The sequence below is a fragment of the Chlorocebus sabaeus genome, chromosome 8 (assembly GCF_047675955.1).
Source record: "Chlorocebus sabaeus isolate Y175 chromosome 8, mChlSab1.0.hap1, whole genome shotgun sequence".
In the NCBI taxonomy this organism is placed as follows: Eukaryota; Metazoa; Chordata; class Mammalia; order Primates; family Cercopithecidae; genus Chlorocebus; species Chlorocebus sabaeus.
In genome coordinates, this window is record NC_132911.1 from 39545489 (window position 1) to 39560615 (window position 15127).

Sequence of the window (15127 nt, forward strand, 5' to 3'; positions counted from 1 at the left end):
TGCCTATAGTACATGCTACAAACCATAAGATTTTTATTTGGCCCTTGCATCCTGTTTGGAATCTTAAATGCTACCACATGACCATTGCTACATCAGAAGATTCAGGAAACCATGGAGGCAGAGTGACTAACCCTAGATCAACTACATATGTTGAGATAGACAACATATGTTATCTAAATAGCCTCCTAATCAGCAAAATCTCAGCAGTGATGAAAATCTAGATGTCTTCGAGCAGTTTTCTGTGGTCTGAACTTTTCTCCCTTTGGTCAAAAGAAGACAACGAAAATGGGCAAACCAGCCCCTGAAGTGGTCAGGCATCATCAAGCAAGGACTTGGAGTTGATAAAAGTTGTTCTACACTCATAGGGCATGTACACACCTGTTAAACATTAAGTAATTTCATAGAACATCAAGCTTAGGCAAAGCCATTCTGCGACCATGAAAGATTAAGAAAATAAGCAAGTTCACTTCATAGATCGTGTCTGAATACAGATGAGAAACAAACATTGTCCAAGCCACAAATTTACTGGACATTCAACTAATATGTGTGACTATTGCTTCTTTAGCAATTACAGCTTTAGCTTCACTTTAGTCTTCCGTCTTCATATATAAGATTAAGATACACAATCATACAATTATTAATATCTCTACTTTAAAACATCTAACTTACAGCAAGTGTCTATTTCCTGAAACCTTCCTAAAAATCACCTAACTCAAGTCCAAATCTCCAGAAATGTGGCATGCTCCACAATTTCTCATAATGTGCACTCTCACCACCTAACATGTAAAAAAAACCCAACTTGTTCAACTTCAGCTGCCTTCTTGGTGGTCTTTGGCTGGAAGGCATTGTAGTAAGGTAGAAGTGTAATCTAAAACACACACGCTTACACTTTGAAGGCACTGGAATGTAACCAGAAAGGAAAGGACTATATAACTGAGCTTTAAGAATGGGAACTGCAGCACCAGATATTCTGTAGATGTGGCTTTGTTTAATAATTTATGAAAGCACATCCAAGGTTGAAGATTCTTAGCTTGAATAATCCAAGGACATAACTAAAATACAGGCCTAATATCAGTTAGTTGACTGGAAACTTAGACTGAGCAGTAAAATCTGAATATAAATTTCAGATTTATATTCAGCCTGAAACCTGGATGACTACTGAACTAATGAAGCATGAAGCATGTGTGGTGAAGAATCCAGGGAGCACATAAAAAGCATCTCCTGGAGGCATAAATAAATGAACAATGTTTTCAGCTCCTGTGCAGAGACACAGTGCAGAGACACAGTGTTAAATCCCTTCCATTACAAAATTCTAGCCTTCAGAAAAGCAAAAGTGAATGCAATTTCTATTATATAATAGTCATATTATATGATACAAAGTTAAAAATATGCTACACATACAAAGAAAAAGTGAAATATAACATAGAGGGCAAATAAATTACTAGATATCGATACCAATACTACCCAGACATTGCATTCAGCAGAGAAGCCCTTTAACGCAGCTAATATAAAAAGGATCAATGATGCAAAGGAAAATGTAGTCAGAATAGCTAGACGTTTTCCTTTAGTAAGTATATACTTTAGCAGTTACAAAGCAAATTTCTGTACATTTGGAACGTGAGTATATGAGGAAGCAACTTGTATACTAAGATGTACTTTACGGTACTTAATTAGAATTTGAATTATTACAAAGTTCATGTCTTAAATTCAGAGATTTAAATAAATGAATATGTGCTACATGTAGGTGCATTTATGAAATGCATGTTCTAGCTCTGTTGACTGAGAAGGTTGAGAGGTAACGAGAAACAGTAGACATGCAGTCTACTGGTGCTTAGGTATTTATTTTCAAATACCGTCTTCTAAGCCGGGCGCGGTGGCTCAAGCCTGTAATCCCAGCACTTTGGGAGGCCGAGACGGGCGGATCACGAGGTCAGGAGATCGAGACCATCCTGGTTAACATGGTGAAACCCCGTCTCTACTAAAAATACAAAAAAATAAGCCGGGCGAGGTGGCGGGCGCCTGTAGTCCCAGCTGCTCGGGAGGCTGAGGCAGGAGAATTGCGCGAACCCGGGAGGCGGAGCTTGCAGTGAGCAGAGAGCGGGCCACTGCACTCCAGCCTGGGTGACAGAGCGAGACTCCGTCTCAAAAAAAAAAAAAAAAAGAAAAGGAATCAAGGCTCCTTGGATAAATAGCTGAATCCAGAACAGAAGTAGAAGAAGTGCAATGCAGCCTATAACATCTTTTCATGTGCTGGAAAGATTTGGAAGTTATTAAAAAGTCATACAGGCTTTTGAAAAGGACACATTAACCAACTCAAAGGGATTTCCAATAGTCGAAATTAAGATAATTTGAGAAAGTATCAAAATAAATAACGATAGTAATGTATTCTATTCTATTAAATAAAATAACAATTACTGTGTCTAAACTGATACATATAAATATATAGATAAGTAAATAAATAAAAGTATAGAAGTGACTACTTCTTCCTACAGTACATTTCTAGCTAATAAGGACAAAGTCAATAATACAGTTAGAAAATCACTAATGAATTTTAAAACTAGTTAAAGTTTGAGGAGAAACAGAATACGCCCAGGGTCTCAATACAACTCCTCCAAAATTACATGTTAAACCCAGAAAGAAAACAGTAATTTCACAGTTGAAAGATTTAGAGAATAATGACTTTATCAAAACATTTAACCTAAAATGTCCAATACTGAAAGAAAATGGCACATACCTTTAAAAAAATCCAGGGTACAACAACATCACTTCAGTGACAAACATGCCAAAATGTATAACTTACATATAATTATGAAAAATTTCAAAGAAACCTAAATTGTGGGAAAATTCTTCAAATTACTTAACTGATAGTATTTTTAAAAAACTAATAAAAATAAACAAATAAAAACAAAAACGTTCCAAATGAAAGAACTCTAAAAATACATTATGAGTAAATATAAATATCTGACACTGGGTTTGTTCCTGAACAAGGAAAATAGCCTAAAATTACTCAGAACAATGAATGAAATTTCAGTATGAACCATGTTTGATAGCTATAATAAGTTATGTAAGAACATGTATTTATTTTCAAGATAAACACACTGATATATTGAGGAATAAACAAGCACAGTTTTCATCTTACACTCAAACGGTTCAGAAACGTAATTATGAAGAGAGGAGAGGAGAGGAGAGAAAAGTTAGAACAACAGAAGGGCAAAGCAGTAGGAAAAATGTAAACAGCCTGTAAACCTAGGCAAAGGGTATATGGGAATTCCTTGCACTATTCATGAAAACTAGAAATTTGTTACAGAAGTTTTACTTTACTTTTGAAATAATATCAACATAAAATTTTACAACAAAGGAATGGGTATCAGTAACATTCTAGTTCTAATTTATTTATTTATTTATTTATTTTTGAGGTGGAGTCTCCCTCTGTCGCCCAGACCGGAGTGCAGTGGCGCAATCTCGGCTCACTGCAGCCTCTGCCTCCCAGATTCAAGTGATTCTCCTGCCTTAGCCTCCTGAGTAACTGGGATTAGAGGCACCCGCCGTCATGCCCGGCTAATTTTTGTATTTTTAGTAGAGATGGGGTTTCACCATGTTGGCCAGGCTCGTCTCTTAACTCCTGACCTCAGTTGATCCACCCGCCTCAGCTTCCCAAAGTGCTGGGATTACAGGTGAGCCACTCCGCCCGGTCTTCTAGTTCTAATTTACAAAATAATAGTAACAGATAATAGTTAGCACTCATATAGTACATACTACGTATCAGTCACCACTGGCACCAAACTGGTGATGTTATTAATATGCATATTTTACATATATAAAAAATAACTGAAATACGTGCCTGAGGTCACACAAATAGGTAAAGAGTGGAGTTAGGATTTAAAACCAAAATGTCTGGCTGTAGAGCACATATTCTTAAAAACCACGCTCGGCCGGCCGCGCTGGCTCACACCTGTAATCCCAGCACTTTGGGAGGCCGAGGCAGGTGGATCACGAGGTCAGGAGATCCAGACTATCCTGGCTAACACGGTGAAACCCCGTCTCTACTGAAAATACATAGAAATTAGCTGGGCGTTGTGGCGGGAGACTGTAGTCTCAGCTACTCCGGAGGTTGAGGCAGGAGAATGGCGTGAACACGGGAGGCGGAGCTTGCAGTGAGCCGAGATCGCGCCACAGCACTCCAGTCTGGGCGACAGAGTGAGACTCCTTAAACAAACAAACAAACAAACAAACAAAACATGCTTCTTAATTCATGTATTTTAACTTCGTTACTAGGAGAATTGTCATGCTTTGTAAAAATTAAATAGCGTCACTGCACTCCAGCCTAGGCAACAGAGTGAGACTCATCTCAAAGAAAAAAAAGGAAAATTAAAGTAATAGCATGTATAATAAAAATGATTGATGGGTAATTAATGTACCTGTATGAAAATTAAACACTTTGTGGAAAAGTACAAGGGATAATTTGGGTACAGGAGAGGAGCAATGTGTCTATGATATTTATAATTTGAATAAACATGGTCTTACTTTATGTTCAGGGGATATTTTGCTTACATATAAACTTAATTGTTTGACGTTATTTTCAAACATAAGGTGATAAATAGAAGGTCTAAGACAGATTTCTGAAAACATACTCAGCTTCACACTGTGTGTATCCTGAATCACCTATACCACAGTTTCCAGATACATCAGTCTTTGAATTAAGGTAAGAATAACATTCTGTAGGACCAAACTCTGCTTCTGAAAATAGAAAGGTGTGGTTAGTCATATCAAACTTATGTTAATTAAAAATAATTAACAAATACACTTAAAATTCTGAAATGGTTTAACATATTCATTGTACAAAATAAGATCATACTATAACAATCAAAATAAAATCTAGATTTAAGATCACACAAAACCACTTCAATGAAATGTTTAAAAATTGAAAGGACTCTGGTATGCTGTTCAAAGACATATCCTAGACATACTCCAGAGTTAACCACTGTATTCAGTTTAGCCTCTAATCATAGTAAGTCTATAAATGCATATCATATCTATTAGCAGGTAGGAAACTTTTTTCCCATATTGACTTATTTGTCCATTTTAAGTTTTAGCATGAATGTCTTTTCAAGTCAAACCACTAACCAATTATCTTATGTTTTACACCATAATTTCCTCAGACCAGAAATATATTGGTGTCACAATTGATTCATTCGCCCCCCCCATCATCAAATCCACATGCACAATCTGTAAAATTTTAATTATCATAAGATCCAACCTACATGGCCAGGCACGGTGGCTTACACCTGTAATTCCAGCACTTTGGGAGGCCGAGGCGGGTGGATCACAAGGTCAGGAGATCGAGACCAGCCTGGCTAACACGGTGAAACCCCATCCCTACCAAAACTACAAAAAAAAAATTAGCCGGGTGTGGTGGCGGGCACCTGTAGTCCCAGCTACTCAGGAGGCTGAGTGAAGTCTCACTAACAGAGTGGACAGACTCAGATCTCAGCAGCAACCCACAGATGCTGTAGTGAACTGAAAAGTAACAGTTCATTTTGTCCCAGAGGTCATTTGCAAAGCTGGTTATGGGTAAGAGGTCAAAATTTTAACCTTGGCTAGGGTAGCAAACCATTGCTGGTAGACAAAATATAGGCCAAAACAAAGAAATAAAGCCAAAATCTACAGATCAAAATGAATTTTAGGTATCCAAGAGAAACTACTGAAAGACAGTGTGATGATACATTTTATGTGTCAACTTGGCTAGGCTATAGTCCCAAATTATTCAACTAAACACTAATCTAGGCATTGCTCTGTAGGTATTTTGTAGGTGTAATGAAGTCTACAATAAGTTTATTTTATTTAGGAAATATTATCCTAGATAATCTGGATGGGCCTGATTTAATTGTTAATAGTTGGAAGACCTTTAGAGCAGGCTTCCCTGAAAAAGAAAAAAATTCTGCCTGTGAACTTCAATTTATGCTTAAAATTTCTATTCTGCCCTTTTAATTGTCTTGCCCTACAGATTTCAGGCTTGCCTAGCCAGCCCTACAATCTCATCTGCCAATTATTTGCATAGACATACATTCAAAATTCTATATACAATAAAATATCTCTATATCCATATCTATCTACCTACAGAGAGGAAGAGAGAGTGCAGAATTACATATCCCAAGAATTCTGTTTCTCTGGTGTAGTTCTGGTTGATAGAATTGATAAACAAAGGGGTCAGTGATGTTTTAACTTGGGCATATTCTCATTTGTTCTCAGTGTCTCATGATAGATGAAAGTCAGCAGGCTTACAGTTAATGAAGACGTCACATCTCTGTTGGAGCTCTGTTAAAGCACTATGCCCAGAGGCAGTCAATAATTTACCAAAATATTTTATCTAAACTTTCAATTCCCTGGAAAAAATCTCTACGACCAGGTGGTTGAGGCTACTTGATTTGATTTAGAGCTCAGTTAAGTGAAAATAAATGAAGAAAAAAAAATCTTGACTTTCAGAGTGAGGTAAATTAGATAGGTTGGTCATGGCATCCCTTAAATGAGAACAAATTTGCAAAATAGATGGCGAAAATAAACCTCCCAACAGTGCACAAACTGCATCCTGGGATACTGGTTAGAACATCCTGCAGCAAGGAGATAAAGGAACATAAGGGAAAATGCCCAAATTGGTTCAAGCACAGAAACCCATGATTTGTGTCCTTGGAGTGACGTATGCTCATTATAATAGTGAAAAAGGCACCCGTGGGTGGAGAATTAAAATGCTAATGAGAAATGTGATGCATGTACTAGCATGTACAGCAATAGCACATGTGCATTCAGGAGACCCTCCACGACATGCTAAACAACAGTGCCTATGCCCACGCTTTTATGAATAATCATGTTAGACTCCAATAAAGGGAAGTTCCTCAAGGCCAACTGACCCTCTTATTCTTGTGCAGCTTGCTCTGATGCAGCTATCAGAGTGTACTTTGCTTTGTAATGAACTTCTTTACTTACTTTCCCTTTGGACTTGCTCTCAAATTCTTTTGTGCAGTGAAGTAAAGAATCTGAACCAGTTCACTGACAACAAAGACATTACTGAAATAATATACATCTGCTACCAACATCACCAGTGCCTAAGGCTGTGATTTCAGTTGAGGCAAACAAGAGCTCACTGGAAATTTTAAAGAAATTCCTGGAGAGTTAGATGACTATATGAAACGGAATAACTCAAACCTATTGTTCACTCTGATTCAAATTTGTCAGTCACAAAATGATTAGCTGTTTTTCAGTTGCCATCGACCCCCAGGTTGCCAAGCAAATAACCTGAACCTGAGCAGGCTGGAACTGAAGTCAACCACATGCAGAATCGAAATACTAAAATCTAGGTGCATGGACCAAATTAAGAAGCAAGGGGTCGGATGCAGTGGCTCACTTCTATAATTCCAGCACTTTGGGATACCAAGACAAGAGGATTACTTGAGACCAGAAGTTTGAGACCAACTTGGGCAACACAGCAAGACCTCACCTCTACAAAAAAAAAAAAAAAAAAAAAAAAAAAGTGAGCATGGTGACATGTATCTGTCGTCCCTGCTACTTGGGAGGCTGAGGCCAAAGGATCACTTGAGCTCGGGAGTCGGAGGCTGAAGTGAGCTATGACTGTATCACTGTACTACAGTTTGGGCAAGACCCTCACTCCCCTCTTCTCCCAAAAAATGAAGGGAGGAGAGTCCTGTTTTGTTGCAGTAAAAATTTAAAAGCTGAGGACCTGGCACCACCTCTTTGCATGACCCAATCAGAGCCTTTCTCATCTGTCTCATAGTTACCATCTGCCTATATAACCTGCCCCCAGACGCCAGCTTAAGGAAACAGATTTGAGCATTGCCTTTTGTCTCCTTGCTGATGGACCTCACAATAAAGCTTTCTCTTTTCTTGGAAGCTGATGCTATTAGTATTGGCTTCTATGCACATCTGGAAGTGAACTCACTGCTTGGTAACAATGTAACTGGTTCTAAAAAGCTGCACACAGGCCAGGCGCGGTGGCTCAAGCGTGTAATCCCAGTACTTCGGGAGGCCGAGGGAGGCAGATCACCTGAGGTCAGGAGTTAGAGACCAGCCTGGCCAACATGATGAACCCTGTTTCTACTAAAAATACAAAAATTAGCCAGATATGGTGGTGTGCACCTCTAATCCCAGCTACTCAGGAGGCTGAGGCAGGAGAATCACTGGAACCTGGGAGGTGAGGGTTGCAGTGAGCCGAGATTGTGCCACTGCACTCCAGCCTGAGCAACAGAGCAAGACTCCGGCTCCAAAAAATAAAAAATAATAATAATAAAAAAAGTAGCTGCACACATACCTAGAATAGTTCTGAGAACAGAGTTTTCCAGTCATTCCTAACTCTGTGATGTTTAGGTCCTGCACAAGCAGGAAGTGAAAGTTAAGGCTGTCTTATAAACTGCTTGAAGTTTGAATCTGTCTTCTCACAAAGACACTTTTGGCATAGGGTAGAAAACATATAGCTAAGGCATTAAAAGAAATCTGAAAGACTATTGGCAGCCACTAAATAATGCGGATGTAGAGTACTCCTTAGGAAGCACTCTGGGTCCATATAATGGAAAGAGAAGACTCAAATAAATAAAATCTGAAATGAAACAGAAAACATTACCACTGATACTACAATGTTACCTTGTGATATAAAGAATTATAGGAGACACATATAAATAGAACAACCATATGCCAACAAATTTGATAACAGAAGAAATAGATAAATTCCTAGACACATCCAACCTACGAATATTAAATTATGAAAAAAATAGAAAATTGAAATACACCAACAATGATTGAGGAAATTAAATCAGTAATAAAAAAGTTTGTCTTTCACTCTCTCTTCTTTCTCTCTGCCTTTCTCTCTCTTTCTGTCTCTACTTTCCTTCTTTAATCTGAAAATCATCCACATTGTGGTACCAAATTACCCATTTTCCCAGGAGAACACTTTTTCATTTTGTAAGTTTCTTTATTTGGATCTTTGTTTTGTTTTTCTTCAAACCAACAGTCATTCCTAATTGTATGTTCATTTTGGTTATTGATAAGTGCCTTGCAATCCCTTTTTACACAGAAATTAGAGTTAGACTTGTGACTTGTTCCAGTTGAGAATAAAGGTGCCTCACCTATCTGTTTCTATGAACATCCTAAATATTTCCTCTGTCAATATTTTTTCTGGTATAGGGATGAAATACTGTTGGTATTGTTGCTGTTTCCATATAATTTAGCCAACAATTTTGTATATGGTTTGCATCACAGTTTTCTTTTTTGTTTTTAACGTCAGTGTCCATCATGCCTCAATAACTTCAGAGTCCCTGGATTTTCATGAAACTTCCTTATTGTTTCCACAGGTGATTTTGTGCACCTGAATGTGTGTGCCTACATTTGTGGTTTAAACTGCATTTATATGACAACTTATAATTCTTTTGCTCTCTATAGTCATATTACTTATTCTATATTTGCCAAAAAAATGGTGAATATGAAGTAAAAGTATAGTTTGTGTTCAGTCTACTTTCTTCTTTCTTGAAGTCAGAAGTCCCATAGACTTTAAATCTTTCCCTCTATTATTTTGATGAAAGTCATTAACAACATAATGATTTCACTTTTAATTAAATTAATTTTTAATTTCTAGCTACTGATATTTTACTGATATTTTTTCTGGCAGTATTCTCTTTTTTTTTTTTTTTTTTTTTGAGGTGGAGTCTCATTCTTTCTCTCAGGCTGGAGTGCAGCGGCGTGATCTCAGCTCACTGCAACCTCAGCCTACTGAGTAGCTAGGATTACAGGCGTGTGCCACCAAACACGGCTAATTTTTGTATTTTTAGTAGAGATGGGGTTTCGTCCACTGCTCAGTGAAATCAAAGAGGACACAAACAAATGGAAGAACATACCATGCTCATGGATAGGAAGAATCAATATCGTGAAAATGGCCATACTGCCCAAGGTAATTTATAGATTCAATGCCATCCCCATCAAGCTACCAATGAGCTTCTTCACAGAATTGGAAAAAACTGCTTTAAAGTTCATATGGAACCAAAAAAGAGCCCGCATCTCCAAGACAATCCTAAGTCAAAAGAACAAAGCTGGAGGCATCACGCTACCTGACTTCAAACTATACTACAAGGCTACAGTAACCAAAACAGCATGGTACTGGTACCAAAACAGAGATATAGACCAATGGAACAGAACAGAGTCCTCAGAAATAATACCACATCTACAGCCATCTGATCTTTGACAAACCTGAGAGAAACAAGAAATGGGGAAAGGATTCCCTATTTAATAAATGGTGCTGGGAAAACTGGCTAGCCATAAGTAGAAAGCTGAAACTGGATCCTTTCCTTACTCCTTATACGAAAATTAATTCAAGATGGATTAGAGACTTAAATGTTAGACCTAATACCATAAAAATCCTAGAGGAAAACCTAGGTAGTACCATTCAGGACATAGTCATGGGCAAAGACTTCATGTCTAAAACACCAAAAGCAACGGCAGCAAAAGCCAAAATTGACAAATGGGATCTCATCAAACTAAAGAGCTTCTGCACAGCAAAAGAAACTACCATCAGAGTGAACAGGCAACCTACAGAATGGGAGAAAATTTTTGCAATCTACTCATCTGACAAAGGGCTAATATCCAGAACCTACAAAGAACTCAAACAAATTTACAAGAAAAAAACAAACAACCCCATCCAAAAGTGGGCAAAGGATATGAACAGACATTTCTCAAAAGAAGACATTCATACAGCCAACAGGCACATGAAAAAATGCTCATCATCACTGGCCATCAGAGAAATGCAAATCAAAACCACAATGAGATACCATCTCACACCAGTTAGAATGGCGATCATTCAAAAGTCAGGAAACAACAGGTGCTGGAGAGGATGTGGAGAAATAGGAACACTTTTACACTGTTGGTGGGATTGTAAACTAGTTCAACCATTATGGAAAACAGTATGGCGATTCCTCAAGGATCTAGAACTAGATGTACCATATGACCCAGCCATCCCATTACTGGGTATATACCCAAAGGATTATAAATTATGCTGCTATAAGGACACATGCACACGTATGTTTATTGCAGCACTATTCACAATAGCAAAGACTTGGAATCAACCCAAATGTCCATCAGTGACAGATTGGATTAAGAAAATGTGGCACATATACACCATGGAATACTATGCAGCCATAAAAAAGGATGAGTTTGTGTCCTTTGTAGGGACATGGATGCAGCTGGAAACCATCATTCTTAGCAAACTATCACAAGAACAGAAAACCAAACACCGCATGTTCTCACTCGTAGGTGGGAACTGAACAATGAGATCACTTGGACTCGGGAAGGGGAACATCACACACCGGGGCCTATCATGGGGAGGGGGGAGAGGGGAGGGATTGCATTGGGAGTTATACCTGATGTAAATGACGAGTTGATGGGTGCAGCACACCAACATGGCACAAGTATACATATGTAGCAAACCTGCACGTTGTGCACATGTACCCTACAACTTGAAGTTTAATAATAATAAATAAATTAAAAAGAAAAAAAAAAAAAAAGAAAAAAAAAAGAAAAAAAAAAAAAAAAAGAGATGGGGTTTCGTCATGTTGGCCAGGCTGGTCTCGAACACCTGACCTCGGGTGATCTGCCCGCCTCGGTCTCCCAAAGTGCTGGGATTACACACATGAGCCACCACACCTGGCCATATTCTTCTCTTTCTATAATTCTTTAGACTATTTAAACTAAATGTGACATTTTAAAAATCACAGTCATGTATCAGCATCTATTTCTGTTCAATTTCCAGAAAAAACACATATATGAGAAATCAAATGATAATAAATACCTCCGCCAAATGTGTCCATACATTGTTTATCCCCACTCATACAAACTCCATCTATACAGACCCATTGATTCGGTCCACACGGATGCCCAGTCTGAATAAAGTGGTTTTCTGGACATGACGCAGATGTTCCATTGCAATATTCAGGGAGGTCGCATTCATCAAAGGAAGGCCTACATACTCTTTCTTGTGACATAAACTGAAGGGGTGAGGTAAATGATATTGAATTAAGCAGAATGAGAATACATAAGCATAATAATGATAACTACTTATGTAGGTAATACTGAAATTGTTCAGAAAGCTCTTACTAGACAATTTTCACAGCATGGTCCTTCAGCACAATTTGAACCGGCTTTAAATCTGCATGTGGCAGTATCACAGCATTTGGCTCCAAGAAGGAAACAATTCTGTAAGGCAAATCAAATGATCTGAAGTATTTTCCAACTTGTGTTCATATTGTAGACTTATTCATAATGACAACATATTATATAACATACACATAGATGCTTAACTTACATGTTTGCAAACAGAAAAATAAAACCACTTACTCATTTACTTAACAGACATTTATTAATTACCTACTAATTGTCAGACCATGTGTTGCTCATATTGCTAGAATAGGTTTGGTTACACTGATAAAAGGATTCTCTGAAGCCCTGGGGTCCACCATAGTCAAGTCATTGAGAAGAGCTGGCTCTTGTAGATAAAGATTGTTAAATATAAGATGTAAAATAAACAGAAGTTATACTTTAAAAATTATATTGTAGTGACTACTTATTAGAGCCTTCTGAATCTAACATTTTAACAAGTTTCTGCATTTTGTGGTATATTGTTGATTTATTTCATTTTTAATTCTCTAAGTTCTGGAAAAATGATATTATTTCCAAGAATAATGAAGTTGTCACCTTTATATCATTCACTCACATCTTATTATGCCTTGTTTTATGCTTTAGTTCATCTATGCCCAGTGAATATGCTTTTAAAACTTCTATTACTAAAGTTAGTAAAAGCAATAGATAAGAAGGCTAAAAGACAATGCATTCTCTCTCTCACACACACACACTCTCTCTCTCTCTCTCTCTCTCTCTCACACACACACACACATTTTTTAAATACCCAGAAATTTAAAATAGGATAAACTGGAAAAAGAAATTTGATAAATCACACAAAAATAAATCATGGATTTAGTAGTCTTCATATGAGTTATAGCAAGATACTTACTCAAAGCACAGAGTAGTCAGTATTTTTCACAGCTATTCTGTCTAAGAATTGTTACTGTCATTGCTATCTACTGTAATTCTAGAGGGGAAAGTTATATCTTAGTGATTTAAGCCTCAATTATATAACATTTAGAGAGCTTAGATACATGACTGTCAAATTGAAGAAGAAAGTTTCAAGATGTTTCCATTCAAACCTAACCAAGCAAAAACAAGTAGGTGATGAGGAACAATTTTTTAAAAACATATCACATATCTCAGGATCTATAAACATACTTTTCTGGTTGGAGGGCTACATGAGTGACTACTGTAGGGCACAATGAAGTCTACTTAGTCTTTGTGATCCTTTTGAGCCTGTACCATTCACTGTGAGTTTCAATATCTCCTCCCCCTCATTTCATTCCCTTTATCTCTGCTCTCCTCACCTCCCTTCAACCCAGGTGCTTTATCTAAGATTTCTGCGGTTTGGGGAAACTAGCTGTTCTTAATTATGTATGTTACAAATCTTTTTGACTTAAATATTGACCGGGATTAAAATATTCAAAAACCACAAATGTGCTCCCTAGGTTTTCTTGCTCCATAGTGAAAGCTTTAAAATGTCTCTTTATGAACAACAAAGGAATTTAGGTTAAATAGTAGGTTTAAATTTTAGGCTTAAAAAACTAGGAAAGTCTATACTGAAGAGGAAGAGATTGAACCTACATCAACTCAGTTGTGAAATTAGTGGCCTTGAACATTTCTTATATGAGAGATTAGAATGGTGCTTACCAGGGACTTCAGGGAGGGGAAAACAGGGAGATGACGGTCAAGGGGTATAAAGTTTCAATTCTGCAAGATGAACACGTTCTGGAGGTCAAACATGACTACAGTTAACAATATTGGATCATATACTTGAACTTTGCTAAGAAGGTAGGTTCTGAGTGTTCTCGCCAGAAAGGAAATTTTTTAAAAAACAAAAGAAAAGGAAAAAATAAAATGCTATGGTGAGATTACAGATATGTTAGCTATCTAGATTTTAGTGGGCATTTCAAAATGTGCTCAAATACTCAATCATCAAGTTATATAACTTAAATATATACAATTTTAAATTGTCAGCTATACCTCAAGAAAGCTGGAATAAATAAAGGAAATTACCTGTATATTCATACAAATCCACGTAGATCTACAAAGCACTGAACCACTATACCAATATATATAAGTGCACTCATTAGTTGTTATAACACCTACACAGTCTCCTGAATCATTTGCAGAAAATTTAGCTTGATAAATTAAGGAAAATGGCAGTTTCACACTTGAATTAATAAGTAATTTTTGCTGCAATTTCAGTTCATAGCCTCCCAAATTAATACCAACCTGTTGGGTCCCACAGTCACACTCCTCTCCTGCTTCCAGCTTTGCATTACCACACACGGCTTGCTGTTTGAAAAAAGGATCTAATCGAGGCTGATTGTGAAGACACTGGGACTTCTGCTTTGAAATAAAATGTGCAAAGTCTTCGATGCTGCAGTTACTAAAGATCTTCACACCACTGAAATGACTAAAGACACATCAAACTTCAAATTTTAATGTAAGGGTTTCCATAAACTACCTACCCTTAGAATAAACCTATAAAATAGCATTCCACAACAGACCAAATTCCCAAGTCTGTGAGTGTCAAAGCTTTCAATCTCTGTGCATGAGAAGTCAACTGTGCAAGCAGTAAATCTTTTAGTGGAAGTAAATTACTAATCCATAAAGTTTTAATGGCTCTCCTATGACACTTATTCATGACACTGTTCTCTCTTGTTTAAGCTCCTATTTTCCAAAGTGCCCCAATTGCTGTTTCATTTGTGCTGTTTCTTTTTATAACTTCTAAGTGCTGGGACACCCCTGCATTCATAAAGAAAACAGGATTTCCTTTTTGTTGTTGTTGTTTTTTTTTTGAGATGGAGTCTTGCTCTGTCACCCAGGCTGGAGTGCAATGGCACGATCTCCACTCACTGCAACCTCCATCTCCCCAGTTCAAACAATTCTCCTGCCTCAGCCTCCTGAATAACTGGGATTAGAGGCGCAAGTCACTATGCCCTATTATTTT

General features: G+C 37.4%; 1 protein-coding gene across 3 annotated transcripts in view; it reads right to left on the reverse strand.

Moving 5' to 3' along the window:
* The window catches only part of ADAM2 (ADAM metallopeptidase domain 2), a 114273-nt gene that overhangs the window by 19055 nt on the left and 80091 nt on the right, over window positions 1–15127 (reverse strand). For 2 of the 3 annotated variants that reach the window (XM_037983544.2, XM_073018638.1), the window contains 4 exons: window positions 14407–14590; window positions 12145–12243; window positions 11840–12035; window positions 4632–4737 (listed from right to left, as the gene is read on the reverse strand). In XM_037983544.2, the coding sequence (XP_037839472.2) occupies window positions 4632–4737; window positions 11840–12035; window positions 12145–12243; window positions 14407–14590 (585 nt within the window). The remainder of the gene's footprint in view (window positions 1–4631; window positions 4738–11839; window positions 12036–12144; window positions 12244–14406; window positions 14591–15127) is intronic. The other variant, XM_037983545.2, reaches the window with a different exon arrangement.